General features: G+C 39.3%; 1 protein-coding gene across 1 annotated transcript in view; it reads right to left on the reverse strand.

The window, feature by feature from the left end:
• Positions 1-4630: 4630 nt before the first annotated feature.
• igf2bp1 (insulin-like growth factor 2 mRNA binding protein 1) overlaps positions 4631-17159 on the reverse strand; it is a 50028-nt gene continuing 37499 nt past the window's right edge. Inside the window, exons 6-15 of the mRNA XM_028024139.1 lie at positions 16608-16901; positions 15704-15838; positions 15488-15610; positions 14345-14480; positions 13790-13912; positions 12904-13020; positions 12247-12321; positions 11995-12126; positions 11748-11861; positions 4631-10934 (exon numbers count right to left, since the gene is read on the reverse strand). Of these exons, the coding sequence (XP_027879940.1) occupies positions 10779-10934; positions 11748-11861; positions 11995-12126; positions 12247-12321; positions 12904-13020; positions 13790-13912; positions 14345-14480; positions 15488-15610; positions 15704-15838; positions 16608-16901 (1405 nt within the window). The 3' untranslated portion in view covers positions 4631-10778. The remainder of the gene's footprint in view (positions 10935-11747; positions 11862-11994; positions 12127-12246; positions 12322-12903; positions 13021-13789; positions 13913-14344; positions 14481-15487; positions 15611-15703; positions 15839-16607; positions 16902-17159) is intronic.

Below are 17159 nucleotides of genomic sequence, written 5' to 3' on the forward strand. Positions count from 1 at the left end.
AATAACAATAATAATAATAATAATAATAATAATAATAATAAATAAAACTTACATAGCACTATTTAGGACACTCAAAGACGTTTAATCATTTCAGAATAGCATGTTGTATCTGCAGAGAAGAACATGCATGTCAGAAGGAGATTCTCTCATCTAGTCTCTCTGAAATATAGAGGACTTTTGTTTTATGCCACAAGATGGCGACAAAGCTCCACAATCGAACAGAAAGTCTTTACTCAAAACTCACTGAAGAGAAGTGAAAACTTTCTAAATGTCAAAACTTTAGAAATGTTTGTGAAATTTAAAAGTGTGGCAATAACTGAAGGCCAAACGTTTTTTTAAATCATGAGGACTTGAGAAAATTAAACTTGCAACTGGAAAATGTTTCTGTACAGTCCAAAAATACAAACATGGGACAGTGGGAAACCATCAAAGCTCTAGAAATTCTGGGTGATTTTAAAAACGCTTCTAGTGAGTAGATGATCTCATTTGCTGTTCTTTTCTTGTTTCTTTGTCTACTAGAATTTTTTTTCTTTTAGTTATATTTCAGTGTTTTTGTTTGTTTTTTTTAAATCAAGAATGTTTGACTGACAATTAAAAGCTTTCAGGTTTTGATGGCCTCAATAGAGTCACAACTACAGCAGAAGCAGAAAGGCAGAATGCTGTTGGGTTCGGTTCCTTTATGTTTAGATTCAAGTTAAATTGCAAAATATCTGCACAGCTGGATAGATGCTCGGTTATCTTTAGTTAATTGCTAAACATATTCTTTTTTCAGCTTTCCCCTTCAGGGGTCACTAATCATCAGCGAATCATCTGGCTCCATTTGATTCTCTTCACCCTCTCACACCGACTAACTACCAGTATGATCATCTCCCCTCCTCAGTCAGGTGTCTCTGACTTTATTTCAATTCAACGCGGTTGATTTATATAAAGTGAGGTTTTCATAATTTTTTGATGCGAGTCAATTATGTGTTTATCAATTGAAGTAATTCACCACTAGATGCCACTGTCGTACCATTTTATACCTCTTAAAATATTTTCCAAATTTTTTCTGTTAAAAGAACTGTCAGATGGCGTTTTTATATTCCTAAAAGGCCCAATACATATTAAATGATAAATAAACTAAATTTATTAAAAACAATTCTAAGCTTTCCAACCACATTTACCCAATTTTCACTCACAAATGTTCATACATTTTTACTCTTTATTGGACAGATAACACTGTCTACATAACTGTCTTGGGTACATGTTTTTGAGACAAACAAGACCTTATGTGTATTTTTGAATAATAGTTAACCCGTTATAAGCACACATCCGTTAAGAAACTGACTGTGAGCACAGATCAAGCACCTTAGGTTGACAATGAATTGAAGACGTTATGTCTCAAAGAAATTATGCCAACTAACTCAAAAAACTAAAATGGCATGATATATATATATATATATATATATATATATATATATATATATATCATGCCATTTTATATATATATATATATATATATATATATATATATATATATATATATATATATATATATATATCATGCCATTTTATATATATATATATATATATATATATATATATATATATATATATATATATATAGGGGGGGTGCGTGTGTGGGTGTGTGTATACATATGTATGTGTATATACATATATGCACATACATATATGTATTATACAAAGACAGCCGATATCACCTAAAGTTTTACCTCTGGGTCAAACAACAGTGTTTACTACAAATACATTATCTGCTGAAATATGAAGCTGTCATTTTTTTAAATGAGTGTTGATTTCTAGATATAGGTGTAGACAGAATCTATTGTCTTTCAACTACATATTTACAATGTACATAGTGAGGAAATTCTTGTTGCAAGGCTCCAATAAAAATGACTAGATTAATTAATTAAAAATTGAAGAGGTTGTTATGCTGCCATCTGGTGTCTCTACTGAGTATTACAGCTGAAAAAACTTAGCAAAAACATTGAGAAGCTGGGATAAGATGTGAAGATGTTATTGGATGACGGTCTTAAACCCTGACACGAAAATCCATACGTTGTAAATTCCATATATGAGACACATTTGTTTATTGTTACTTTTAATGGGCAATAGATATGCATGAATTCAATTACTGCTATGTTGTCACAATGTTTCAGTTTCAGCCATCTTTATCATTTTATTTTATTTTATAAAACATTCCTTTTGATTTGGTCTCTTGTCGATCTTTTAATAACTTCAAATTTAATTCAGTTAAATTAAAAAATACTTTAATGATCCAAAAGGGAAAGAAAATGCTGTTGTAACGCATATTACTTCAAATTCTTAAAAGACTTATTGTAGATGCTGATGGCTGTGGGTAGAAAGAGTCTCCTGTAGTGGTCTGGATTACAACGGTTCTGAAAAAGCTTGACATTGTTTTTCTATGACAGTCTCATAGTGAGGATAGTCAGGGTTTTACCTTCTTTGTATCATCATCTCCAAAGGTTCCACAGTCGTCCCCTGAACAGAACCAGAACTAGCCTTTATCAGGTCCGAGTCTTTTTAGGTCCCTGGTTCTGATGCTGCCGCCCCAACAGATGATGGCAGCAGAGATGACTCTCAACAACAGACTGATAGAAGGTCTGCAGCATCTTGCTAGAAACCTTGAAGAATCTTAGCTTCAACAAGTCCAGTCTGCTCTGTTCCTTTTTATAGATACTTCACTGTTGCATTTCCGGTCCAGTCTGCTGTCTGGAACACTGAGGTATTTATATTCCTCCACTTCTTCACCCATGATGGAAATGGGATTTAGGATCCTGAAATCAACAACCATCTTTGTTTTGTTCACATTCAAGATTCAAGATGAGTATTTCCACACCATGCGGTCCACCAGCTCTCTGCACTCATTGTGTGTGGCATTAGACAATGAAGCCCCCTTTAAAAGAAAAAATAAAATAACTATTCATAGCTATTCATGGAAGCTTGGTAAGTCCAGAACTGAGTACTCTAAAGCAGCTCACCAGGTAACTGGAGAGAAAACTGCAATCTACAAATCTAGAAGAGTTCTATTAATCCTGCAAAAAAAGACCCTTTGCCATTGTGTTTTTCACCATTAATAAAGAATAATTCTAGGGTTCTTTTTTGTCCAACTTCATAAAATACTCAGCAACTGCAAGATTTTTCTTGATTAGTCAATATAAGTTAGTAGAAATAAACTTGAGATGGTATGTAAATTTTATAGTTGAAGAAAAGGTGGCTCACCCAGGGCGCCAAACAGGCTAGGGCCACCTCTGAATGTAACAACAGAACTGGATGTGTTTGGACTGTTTTGAGTCAGTAGAGCTTTCTGAGTAATCAAAAGTATTAGCTTCTTCTAAACCGTCAGCATGCATGCTGGATCCTGTCCCAACTAAATCATTTTTAAAAAGTGTTCCTGTTGATCACTGCCCTGTTTTAGATATGATTAACTTATCCTTAAACTCAAATGAAATCCAGGGTTTTCCCAGAAAATCTGCTGAGCCCGGTGTTCGGGCCACTCTGGCTGCCCATCAGTGTCCCAATGTATTTTTGCATTGAAAATTTTTAAAAGTTAAAAATATTTGGAGATACACGAGCCGGCATCATAATTTGGAAATAGTGTCAGAGGTCAAGAGTCAGATACAGGGCGGTGCAATTGGTGCGCAACCCCTCATGCCCAGTTTAATGCGTCAACTACAAACCTAGCTTAACTTGTCTTTACCGTCACTGTGTCTGGTGAATAAAAAACCCAAATGAAAATAAACAAACCAGCTTAGCCTGGTGGAGGGGCAAGTAAAGTAGGGGCTTGTTTCAGACCCTGAAACATTTTTTGATAGGTTAGTTGTGTTAAGGGAATATACTGCATTAGATTATGCAGAAAATCATCCGGTGTTAAAAGAATTTTCCCTTCATATCAAAGAAGAACTTTTATTTATATAGCATTTTTCAGCAACAAGGCAGTTCACACTGCTTAGGGCAAAGATGTAGGTCTCTAGCAGAAATATTTGTATGTATGTTTAAATCTTACATCAAGCTTTACATGGGGGTCTCAGCACAAGGCAACTATTGGAGGCAATTTTAAAAATGTATGTACCCATCACAATTCTATTTCTTGAAGTTGCTGAGTATTTCATAAACCAATCAAGACCAGAATTCTGATCTTTTCCATCTTTTCCTACAGTTTCGAAGACCCTCTGAGTGGAGCTTGCGTGTCCTTCCTAAGTATGATTGAGTTTTGTTCAGATACTCCATTTTGTATCAAGAGTTCCATAACATACATACATGTTCTGTTTGTGGGAAAAGTAGTAAGAAGTAGTAAAACAGCTAGGGACAAAAATACTGAGACCAAAATTCCAGCAGCAACATTTATGTGTTTCAGCCGACAGCCAGGCAAAAACGGAGGAAGTATGACTCGTGTTGAAGGTTTGACAGGAAAAGACACAGGAAGTAATGTGGCTGAATCTACCCAAACCAGCAGGGGGTTAACACTGTTTGGCTTCTTATGGTTGCCAAGGAGACCAGAATCTATTTTATACATCCTTTAAAGCTTCTTTAACACCGATGACTACCACCATCTACATATGAATTCACCGCTGTTATGATCTGTGCAAACAAAAACACACACAAGGCAAACTAGATCCATTATCTCATCTTTTAATAACACATTCATATCTATGCTCTGTTTGTTTACAAGGAATTAAAATAAGTGTTGATGAAGAGTAAAGAAATCATTCAGGCAGAAGGTGAAAGTCCATATATTGTGAAGACCAAAATATCTTATGATAAAAGTGTATATCCATGACTCTGTGACTGCAGCGATTCAAATCCTTTAATTTCCTTTTCAAGGTCAAATGTAATTTTGATAAGTGTAGATGAATCCAACACAAATCAATAGTGAGACAGCATCGGCCTCCTTTCACCAGCATCAACACAGTCAGCTTAGAAAACAGGTCCTTTTGCTTGTTTCAAATGAATCAGGAGAAATGAGAATACATCATAGTTTGTGTAAAAGGTCCTTGCAGGGCGCTGAAACTTTTCACAGAGAGAAAGGAAATGCTAAATGCACCCAAACATAAGAGTTACAATCTGATGTCAGAAAAGGGAGAGAAAAATAGGAGTCAACCAAAATGAGGCAAAACATGAAGAGTTTCAAGTTACAAACAAGAAAGTTCATTGAAATAAAAAGGAATAGATGTGAACTGAGTAAAGAAATCTAATATATTTTGAGTTGGTGACGATGAGAATTAGGTTGTTTTTGTCTGTTTGATATCCCATCATATATTTCCTTCCAAATCAACTAAAAACAGAGAATGTAAATAAAGTTATCTTTGGAAGAAGTATAGGTTTCTTTTCCTTTAATAGACTATTTACTACAGTATATGGAGACGCCACTACCATGTTATTCATTCATCTATATTTCTCTCGAAAAATTTCTGTCTTCATTTCTTTTTAAGGGGTGTTATTTTGAAATCTTTTTTTTTTTTTTCCAACAGAACATAACCTATTTTCTTTTTCCTAGGAGGTAGATTAACAAATTAATTACATGGTTTCCGGTGTCGTTCCGGAGATGAATCCCAGAGAGGAGACATGTGGAGTGGGGCTGGAGGAAAACCGGGCTAACTTTAGCTCTTCTCATTTCTAATCCAGTTTAGGCTAAATTTGTGATTTCAATGGGCCTCCAGCAGTCAGCCTATGAAACACAAACAGGATCAAACAACACTTTGCTGTGATTGCTTGATGTTAGTCCAGTTAGGTTCTCCAGACGCTCACAGCGCCCCCTGACCTCTGGCACGCACTACTACACAAAATGTGTGCATTCTGGATTTCCTGTGCGCGTCTCCTTTAAATTTACTCTTTTCAGTTATAACTCTACCCGGAGAAGTACAATGTTAAAAACTGAAAAATTTAAATCAACAAGTGACAAATGTAATTGTGCTATAAAATATCGTGTCCTCCTTTCTGCTTGCATGTCCAGCTGTCTGAATACTCACTCCTGTCCATTTTAACCTTCAGAAAACGGACAATCTTCCAGCGGTGTTTGATCTTTTTTTTATTTTGAGGTAGCATTGCCGGTTATGTGTTAAGAGGATCACGTTTCGTTATTTCCAGGTAACAGCGTCCCTCCGCCGTGTTTGTCATTTTCCAGCTCGGAGCCGGATGTCGGGACGTTTCGCCACATTGGAGTTTTGTCAGTTCCTCTGAGTTCTGTCGGGGCAGACGCTCATGCTGCGCTTTAAAGTGCAGCTTTAACGCACTACAACAAACAAGAAGCTTCCAAGTCTGACTATCCAAGGTTCTACACTTAAAAGGGAACAAGAAAAGGTATTTTTATTCGTTTTTGTTTTTTGATTTTTTTTTCTTTTGTTATTTTGTTTTTTGCCAATTTATTGTGTACTTTACATTAATGCTGATCATGTCACTAATGTTTATATCAGTGTGCTGCCATTACACTGTTGTGGTTACAAGATGAATTTTTCACCATAATAAGTAGCATTAATGCCCTTGGTGCAGAATCACTCCCTAAAGAGTATCCGCTATATTCTATGGATCCATGACAACGCATGATTGCATCCAGCAACTAATCCAACGTGTCAACAGAGGCTTCTCTATTTTCTTCATCAGTTGTTGGTGAGACTTTAAAGAGTTGCTGATAAACACCAACATGTAGAGTGGAATTTCTCTGGTAAGGGATTCCTGGGAACTCTTTCCCATTGCAGCCAAAGACTTAGAATTTTGCAAATAAACATGGCTCCTAAAATTATGCTGCAACAATAAAAATGAAAATATGACTTCTGTTATTTTCTCCCATTAGGCTTGCATAAAATCAGCAGATTGGATATTTTACAGAATATAAAAATGTAAGGCCAGCTTTATGCTACAGAAATGATCAGCAGTAATACAAAGTACTTCAGAATGGAAAGGGGCAAAACATGCACAATAAACTAAAATGAAGATTCAAACAGTATTGAAAAGACTTTAATACATATTTAATGTTAGCATTTGAAATTAATATTGAAGTATTTTTAAAGGTGGCATCACACTAAACTCTGTCAATCTTATACAACAATAGATCAGTCTGGAATTAGCCCAGAAATGATCCAAAACTAGGTATTAAATGGCCGAGAGCAAATTAGAAGATAGTCCTTCTCACTACATTCTGACCTACAGAGGAGCTGCAGGCAGCACAGCGTGTGCTGGCTTTCAGTTTGATCCTAACAGCTGTTTTCTCTAATGTACAGAATTAAAAAATAAAATAAAACAACGAAGAGGAGTTCCGTTCCAAGATGAGACTCTGCTGTTTCATAGACATAACCTTTCCTTCAGGAACAGCTCAGAGATTATTTGCAGATATTCTCATTTTGTATTTTTGGACCGAGCCTCTGTGTGTCTGGCACAGTTAACATCCTGATACTTGTTACTACTTCAGTATTTTTAGTAGCCGTTTTGTTAATAGATGTATGTATTCACGTAGAAGTTAAACTATTTTCAGATTTTCCAACCAAAAGAAAGTTTAAACATTGATTTTTTTTTTAAAGTGGACTAAATAGAAAAATCAACAGGTCTTCAACAGAAGTGAGCAAAGCGAACACAATGGAGACCAGCGCAAGATAGGGCAAGGGACCCTGATGTTCCTGCCCGCTCCAAAAATTAAACATTATTCAGAAACTGAAGGAAATCAAATATTTCCTTTCCAATAATACAAAAGAGAGGAGAAAGACTGAAGGTGATCATTCCATCTCTACTCTCTGTTGCACTTTTTTTCTTTTGCTATGTGGGCTGGGTGTTCTCAGTCGTTTTGGTAGTTTGTCGTCGTCAGCATATTTCATCAATTAGTGCAACGCTAAGTCCCTAGATGTTATGTCCAAATAAAGCTTGCTGTATTGTCTAAACTAAATAAAAACAAAATCCGTCAAATCTAACCAATCAAAAACCCTACAGACTGAATAATAAATCCTAACTAATGTGTCTTGGCGGTTGTGAACAGAGCTCTATGGTTTGGAAGCGACACAGGGCAACCATGCCGAGCTGTGAAGTTCGGGCCTCTGGGCAAAAATGGAAGCATAGACATGACAGAAAAGGCTTTTCCCTGTTTGATGCTCAGGTTGCGGGGCAGCCAGCGCAGGCTTCGTTCAGCACTGTGAGGACTTGAAAGGAGTTTTACGTTTGGCAGTGTCCTACGATGACTAGCATTATCTTTCTGTTCTCAACTGCTTTCCTTGTTGGGTTTTTTTTTCTGAAATTTTCTCCAAAAATACAAAAGAATAACGATGACTGAACAGGTTTTAAGCTTTTTCGCAGCAGTATGGCTGCCATTTTGCTCCCATTTTCTCAGAAAGTTTTTAATTCTCTCCATCCTCGATGGGTTTTGCAGGTGGAGGGCCGTGGGTTCTCGTCCTACTTTTTTCAGCTTCTTGTGAACCCAACCACATTCCCTGACCAAAAAAAATAATACAAAAAAAAAAAATTTAAATTTTGAATACAAACTTACACATGCCTGCATTCACATACACACCCATGTAGCCAACAGGGAGCATCATGGTCAGTGCACAGGTAATAAATATTCACATTTAGAGACATCAAAGCCGCCTGCAGTGTAAGCATGAGCAGTCGGGCTCTATCTGGACCACAAGTATACAACTGATCGTAAAATCAAGTTCTTAAACTGCTGAGGGAGAAAACACAGCTCCTGCTTAGCGCTTCCTGATGATGTCAATAAGGCACCAGAGGAGGGTCCTTGAGGGTTCAAGGCAGGCACACTGACAAAGACTAGAGGCAGGGACTGGACTGGTCAGGGGGGATCTGTCTGTCTGAAGGAGGACATCCATTCATAACGGTCAGCTAAAGACCCACAGAGTGGTGCGTTTGGTCATCCTTGAGCCTGTTAGGACCCTCCCCTTGAGGTAACACTGCTCCCCATTGGCCAGTTCTCCACTTCAGGCAGTGGCTGCTCCAATCACACTTCAGGTACACACATGGCATGTTTTCCCACCAAAGAAAGGCAAACTAGCTCAGCGTTGTGTACTGTACCAGCTCTCTGCTTAAAGAGAAAACAGCCTCTTTGTCATCCTGAATTCACTGATCTATTCATCCCCACCAAAAATTTAAAAAAAAACAGAAAAAAAATAACCAAAGCAACAAGACAATAATTAAAAAAAATCTTTTTTCTTAAAAAAATAAAAAATATTCAGGACTATTAGCTCTTTTTTTCTATTTATATAAAACACCAGCAAGCGAAAAAAAGTTAGGAATACTGAGGTAATTTTACCCTGAGGTAGTTTTTTCTGTTTCATTTCTTCTCTGATCTGTTCTAATCTTGGTAAAAGCATCCATACTCCTGCTCCTCTTTATCATACACAGGCAGGATGTGGAGGCTCCGCCCACAGGCCTGTGGCAGGTTAGGGAGAGGAAACCAGGAAGCTGCTTCCGCTCAACTCAGACTTCCTCTACCGAGGTCCAGGTGGAGAGCAGCGGAAGACTTGACTTATTGCTTCCTGTGCCGTCAGAGCAGAAACAGAGACCCTGACCGGAGCGCCAGGCTGCTTCAGAGCGGTCGACCGCTCGCTGAGGGTCTCAGCAGAGGGTCTCAGACGCTCCTTGTCTGTCTGCCATTGCAGGACTTTCAGGTGCAGCAAACCCTCACAACTGACTCACTAGCTACAGTCCACTCAGCGGGGGCCGGGCTAACTCACATATCATATATATATAATATATAGAAAATATGCCGTTGACGTTGCGGGTGGCGGCCAGCGAGCACGGCTACTGGGGCTGTGAGCCGACCGCTGCATTAGAACTGCAGGACCAGCTCCGACTGCCGCCTCCTTACTGTCTCTTGCTGCGTCCTCCCACCAGCAGGGGGCGCCTGGAGACCCCCTCCCCTCTCGTCTTACTGTAGACTACGGTATGCTACATCTCAAACAGGGGAGAGGGAAACATAAAGACAACCGCTCCTTTTTTCTTAAAAAACGTGGTTCAGACGCAGCATTTTTAACAATAACTTGAAGATTATATATTTACAACCTCATATTTTCTTCATTTTTTTCATTCAGCTCCGGCTGCTTTTTAGAGAGCTGTGTAAAGAGCAGTGTTAGCATCTACGGCCCCCTCCTCAGGACCCCAGAGCTGGCCCACCTGCGCCCGCTGCAGCAGCTTCCAGACTCCCTCTCCCAGCTCCGCCTCACTGCATTCTTATCATAATAGCTCTGAATAAAACATTTCTATACATATATCTCTATGTTAAAAAACGCCCTTAAAATATCAGACTGACTGCGGATGTTTGGAGAGGTGTGTGGAGGAATGAAGCGTCGGAGCAGCTGCACACAGACTAGTGGAGCTGAGACTCACACAGGTTTCACTAACTACACCAGCTCTCCATCACTTCATGGAGAGAACCGTCTGTCTGTCAATGAAAGCTATCGATCCAAAGTATGTGAGAACTGCAGCGAGCCAGAAGCTTTGTGCAGCCACACCACGGCGCCTGAATCATCCTCTCCATCTCTTCATCCTCTCATCCACACTCAGTCTCTCTTCTGGCCTGGCACTGGGTCTTTGTTTTCAAGTTTCTTTTTATCCCAATCATTTCATCTTTTGATTGAATTAATTTTAGATTTTTCTCACTGAGGATGTTTCTCAGTGGCTATCAAGCGTACTTCCACCCTTCTTAGTATCTCTCTCTGTCTATTGCTGGGTCCGCGTTTTACTCTCTGTGTCCGTTCGTCTGTCCGTCTGCACGTGTCCGTCTGGCGTGTGGGGCGGGGAAGTCCCACAGCAATGTGAGGAGACCCTCACTTCCTGCGTGGCTGGTGGTCTTGAGTCAGGCCCTGTGTGGGGCTCCCCATCTCAGTGAAGCCCTGAGGGTGGGGCCCGGGGCCCATACCCATCCCACCTTTCTGGGACATTTTGACCTGCGTCAGGATGTCTCGGATCTTCCTTTGAGCCAGCTGGAAGTCAGGCAGAGGACCACAGAGTTGATCGGAATTAATCAAAAACTACATACAGACAAATTAAGCAACATTTTCAATTCAAAAACCTTTTTTGCTGCTCAGTTATTGAATAAATAGCCAAATGAGCCCACTAACAGAGATATTTATTGTTTTTAAACTGTTCTTCAACCATCAGATTGGTGCAGCTTTCCAGTGATTCAGGAACTACTGAGCAGTCCTGGAACTTGTTAGGAAATGTGGTCTGTGTACGCTGACGTTAGCGTCTGTGCTGCTGCTACATGTTTAGCATCAAGATGCTATTTTAGGCTTGAACAGCTTCACTGACAGGCTAACTACCTTTAGCATAACTTGATCAGAGCAATAGTCTTGTTTTTGAAGCAAAAATTAAACCCCAGCGGGCCGAGAGAAGCCGGTTTGTCTTCCATTGATGTTATCTGCAGATTTCGCATGTGCATCAGATTTAAGGGTGAACCAGAAATGAGCAAATATAAAAGTTCTGGCCAGAAATGTATTTTAAAAATTTGTAAGAAGCAATTAATTGCATTTAAAAAAATGTAATTTGTTTAAAATCTATTAAATACATTTATCAGAATTAATGCGTTAAAAGTCCCAGCCCTACTGAGAACATCATTAAACAAACTGCATCATTTTATTTGTAAAACATATTGAATATCATTTTTCTTCCACCTACACTGTACTAGTCAGTCATGTACAATATCATGGAAATACACTGAAGTTTGTTGTAAATTGGCAGAAGGTGAAACATGAAATGTGATGCGCCTCAGGCTAGCGACCCTACAGGGAACGTACCTGGCTGGCGTAGAAATGTCCATTAATCTTGACGATGACCTGATCGTTTTCATCAGGTGTCTGCTCTCTAGGGACCACCACCTCAGCTGCTGTCAGGTTCTGCAGCTCATTCACCTGCAAACACAACTCTCAGTTACTTCAAGAATGAGCAACAGTTGAATGTTAGTTTGTTTGATGGCAGAACAAAACTCTGGAGCTCAGACTAGGCTCAAATTAGGCCTGGAAGCACGAGGTTTCTGCTGCTTACCGTTTTTCCTCCTTTGCCGATGACCCTTCCTGCAGCAGCAGCAGCCATCTTGATGTGAGTTTCCAGTTTCACTTCCTCTTTTGGACCAAAAAAATTCTCCTCTTTCAGTTTGCCGTAGATTCTGCCCTGAGCCTATGGGTAAGAGAAAGAAAAGGAGATTAATAATCCTCAGCAGGAGACAACCCCAGTAATCTGTCTGTAATATAATCCAGTGTTGAATGGGATTCATGTCAATCAGCTGTTAATGTTCACCTTGAACTGAGCTTCTGGAGGTCCGGTCACAATCACCATCCTCATCTTAGAGTCTGGAGTTTCTGCTGGTGCGATCTGGGGAACAACACAGGAATATATTACTGGCTATATATTACTACAAGGTGTCGGCTGCAGTAGAGGAACTGGAATTTTGTTGGTAGAAACTGTTACTTTCATTTTTATCCAAACCTAAAATATATCAAAGTTTTTATTTCAGGAACAGCTTAATGTTGCTCAGCCTTGTTGAATAAACCAGAGAGCTACTGTGTTAAGCAGCGTTAACACTGATCCGTTACCCCATTACCCCAGCAGCTGGTAGACTTTATCACATCACTGCTCCCAACAAACTCGATCAGTAATTTTACATCTCTGCTTTCATTTCCAGTTTTCTCATTTCAGATAACATCCCTGCTGTCACTTGCACATCCCTGTTTTTGCTTCTTGTAAATAGTCCTTTTTTATGTAGCTCTTGTACATTTTTCTTTTTGATTACTATACTTAACTGCACATTTCTTTTAAGCAGAGTTTCAATAACTCTACAGCATTATTTTTCTAATTTAAGTTTGAACCACATTCTCTTGTTTTTATCTTTATGTGAATATGCATGACATTATAGAATATTTCCATTATTCTCTTCCATCTCCATGTCTAACAAACCTTAATCGAGGCTCCAGCGAAGCGGCTCAGCTGTTTGATGTGCTGTCCCTTCTTGCCAATAATAGCTCCCACTGCTTGTGCTGGGATGTATACATGAACAGTCTCCTGCTCTGGGGCCTGCGCACAAAGTTCATATGTATGTAGGGTCAGGTTGGGGTTGTCGTTTGCTCCCTTTACTGATATGTATAAGATTTGCAGTGTTTTGGGTCTTCCATAGTTATCCAAATTCTATGATTTGCTCATGCAATTCAATCATTTTAAAACTTTTTGCATCAATATACAAACATGCCTTAAAGATTCATGACAAGAAATCTAAACAATAATATCACCATTATATTCTTTTAAATATGATCTTTTACACTTTGAAAATATTATCTTTTATGTAAACATTTGTTTAGTTTATAAAATTCTCCATTGTTGCTCCACTTTCAAGAAAGTTTGTCTGAGATCAGATAACATGAATGGAGTCTAGAGGGCGCCCTCTAGAGGTGAGTGCAGCATCCCAAAATAGAGGACACGATGAGATCATTTTAGTCTCTAGTAGTTTAGGAAGCAGGGGCAAAAAACTGCAGTACAAAAATAAAAACAGCACACCCAAAAGGAACTATAGCCATAAATAAAAGCATAAAGCATTTAATGAACGTGACGAGTCATTGGAATAATTTGCCAAACAAGATTACATGTTCTAGTTATAAATGTTGGCACATTTGCTAAAAGATTGTATGTTAAATTATCAGATTGCACTCATTATTGATGAAGTCAAAGAAATTGTTTATGTACTGTCTGTTGTAGTTTGAGTTGCTTGGTTTTAGTGAGATTTGAATAATGACTTATCGCACATGTACGTAAGGAATTACAATTTTCCTTTGTACTCTGACTACATTACCCCAAAGGAGCCATAGGGGGTTCCTCCAACTGCATTTCCAGGCGGTGGGGGGGGCATGTTGGATGAAGGGGGGAAAAGACCCAGAGCCCCCAGGTTAAGTCCAGGGATCAGGTGAGTTTGTTGCTGTAGAGTAGAAGAATATCACAGGGACATTTAGAAGGTTGATCTTAGCTGACAACCTTGAAGATACAGTGATGATCTAAAAATCTAGTGTTGTAGATGTTCATTGATCTTTATGAAATATCAACTGCAGTTACTCAGTACTGTACTGACCAGGTAACACAAGCAAGGGTACATAATCCCAATACATATAGATAAATGCTTGATGTGTCAGAATTGTACTGCTTTGACCTTTCCTCCTTTTACAGGAACATGTTTTTGAAGTTTGACCTGAGTATGTAAAGGTCATTCCAACCTTTTCATCACACCTGCACTGCAGATTCTTCACATTATAATTGTTTAAAAAAGAAGTATAGATATATCCTTTGTAATCTGTCATTCAAAAGATAATATGCCTGGAGATAACAGCTTTGATGAGCATGTGTGTGCACTTACATTCATTGCTGCAATGTCATTCTCATAGGCCTCTCTGACCTTCTTCATAATCTCGACCTCAGCCTTACAGCAGGCCTCGATGGAGCCTTTGACTGTGATGGTTCTCTCTGGGTTGTACAGGGTCAGGTCCTGCAGACTGCACACATCAGCACATCCAGCATGGTTACTCACACACTGCGTTCGTTTGGAACGCAGCACTTCAGCTTCCTGTTTCGTTAGTTTGCAGAACTGAGAAATAGTTTCACCTAACACAGTTAGGTGAAACAGTATCTGTATCACAATATCTGTGACCAGGTCACAGATATTGTGAACATGCTTCAACGTTGCAAAATGTAAATCACTGCTCAGAATTATTTAGTGGAATGAAAAGTCAGTAATTATCTCAACTTTGAATAAGCCTAAAGACGGGGTTCTGACTGGACCATACTTCCAGATGTTCCTGTTTATGTGAAGTAAGAAACTCAGAACTCTATTCATAGAAAGAACTGTGAGTGCCTACTTAAAGCTAATGCAGAGAGAGCTGCATAAATGATAAATCAAGCTTGTGGCCTTCAGTCGCTTCAGACAGAGCGGGGGGTCAGAGGAGGAAGACTAGTTCAGAAATCAAAGTCCAGACAGCGACATGATAGATGTACCTAAATATGGGGTGCTAGCTTTACCGCTACGCTAACAACATAACATCTCATCAGAACACCTTCTGCCACATTCTGCCGTTTTCCCAACATGACTGGTGAGAAACTGTTTGGATGTTGTTTTTTAACCTAAGCCTCCTTTAAACGTCTTCAGTTTGTTCTCTACCAAACCTCAGAGGCCTTCACAGAACAGTTTCCAGATTCCATTTACTAATGAGGGGAATTCTGAAGCCAATTTATTAAATGGTATCAGTGGAGACCAAGCCGAATATTAATGGATGCAACAGTTTTATTTGAAAAACTAAGCAAAAACTAGTTATTATTTTCCTTTGACTTTATACCAGTGTACTACTTAGTGCTGGTCTGTCACATTACATTCCAGTAAAAATACTGTGAGGTTTGAGGCCGTAGTGTGACGAGACAAAAAAAAGTTTGAGTGTCAAAACTTATGCAAGACATTCTAAATACTGAAGCTAAATGTGTTGAGCTGGTCATAGTTAGCATGTCTTACGGTGAGATGGTTATCTTGGTGTCCGTGTCCTGCTCGACTTTTTTCAGGTTGCGTCCCTCCTTCCCAATGAGGCGGCCCACAAAGTTGTTGTGGGCCAGAACCTTGAGAGGAACCTCGTCAGCTCTGAAAAGCAAAATCCCTGCTCATCACACTGGGCCTCATGCAGCCTACGGTCAGACATCATGCTCTGCCATGCTGGATCTGTTTGACACATACGTCTTGGTGTCTTTGGCCTCCTGGTGCATGATCTCCAGGATCATCCTGCAGGCGGCTGAGCAGCCCTCAGGAGTGGAGTGGATGCTGATTGGCTTCTCAGCAGCACCCGCATTTTCCTTGCGGTGAACATCGATCCTGTGGGGAAAAAAAGTAAGTGTGTGGGTGTAGTATAATTTAATATTTTGGGATGAATTAATAATTTGTCCCGATATTGGAAAAAAAAAAATTAGAGATTGAATATTGGTGACAGTGTGCACGATCCATAACGTTAGATCTATTCAGTCTAACTCTATGCTTTGTGCTCTGAGCAACGTCATGCTTTATTGTTTATTTTACATTATATTTACAATTCCTAATTGCACTTTATGAACCATTTCAAAGTGTTTTCACGTTGGACCGAGGTAGTCAGCCTGCTGTTTTTGTCAGTTTCAGTTTCAGTTATTTAGTTTACATTGGCTGTATTACTCATAACTGCACTGACTGAACAAGTGAAAGTTGTTGTTTTTACATGTTTGACTAAGATTCTGAATCTATTTCTGCATTTATGCACATGTTTAAGAACAGAAATGATTTAAGTCAATTCAGCTCTGTTGTTCTGTATCGGCCGATATTAAATCTCAGATATCGGTACTGGAAGTGAAAAAAACTACATCCGTAGTTGGTAACCCTCTGTTAATGACTAAAAAACCTACAATGGTCACTGAAATCAATTGAAACTGAATAAAAAGTAATTAAATAATAAATTAAAAAAACAATTTCAAAACTGAAAGTTGACCAGTGAAAATCAGACACTGCTTTTGAATTGTGGTTCAACAGAATCTTAAAAAAAAAAGACACTAATGAAGCAGACGCATCACACAGTGTTTCCCTTCCAGCAGGCCCCTCTCTCTTCATGATCACCCACTTGCTTTGCGTCTGCTTGGTGATGTTGCGAATGGTGGCTCCCTCTTTGCCGATGATGGCTCCCACGTACTGCGTGGGGACCAGCAGTCTGAGGGGGATGTCAGCGTGTGGAGGCTTAGGGGGCATTCCGGAGCTGGGGGACCCCCCACGGAGTCCGCCACGGGGCCCGTAACCAGGACGACGGCTGTTTTCAGTTCCACGTTGACCCCCCTCCATGTCAGAGGTCTCATCAGGGATGTAGGAGACACGCAGGGCGTTGCTCTCCAACTGGTACCCGTTCAGCTTCTGGATGGCTCTGATGGCAAACAACAGATCAATACCTGACTGCAGATCAGAAACAGGTTTGACATTTTAACAAAGATGTCTTTCCATTGGCATTTACAAATTTGGTTGCTTTCTATTTCATACAAATTCACAGCAATGCCTATGTGTTACATTATGTTTCAGTAAAATATAAAGTGCTAGCAGAAATAATCATTTTTAAAATCCAGGCAGATTTCAGAGCACTAAAATTCTTCTCGCATATAAAGCTCATAGCGACTGTGTTCCATCA

This window comes from Xiphophorus couchianus, chromosome 7, assembly GCF_001444195.1.
Source record: "Xiphophorus couchianus chromosome 7, X_couchianus-1.0, whole genome shotgun sequence".
NCBI classification, from domain to species: Eukaryota; Metazoa; Chordata; class Actinopteri; order Cyprinodontiformes; family Poeciliidae; genus Xiphophorus; species Xiphophorus couchianus.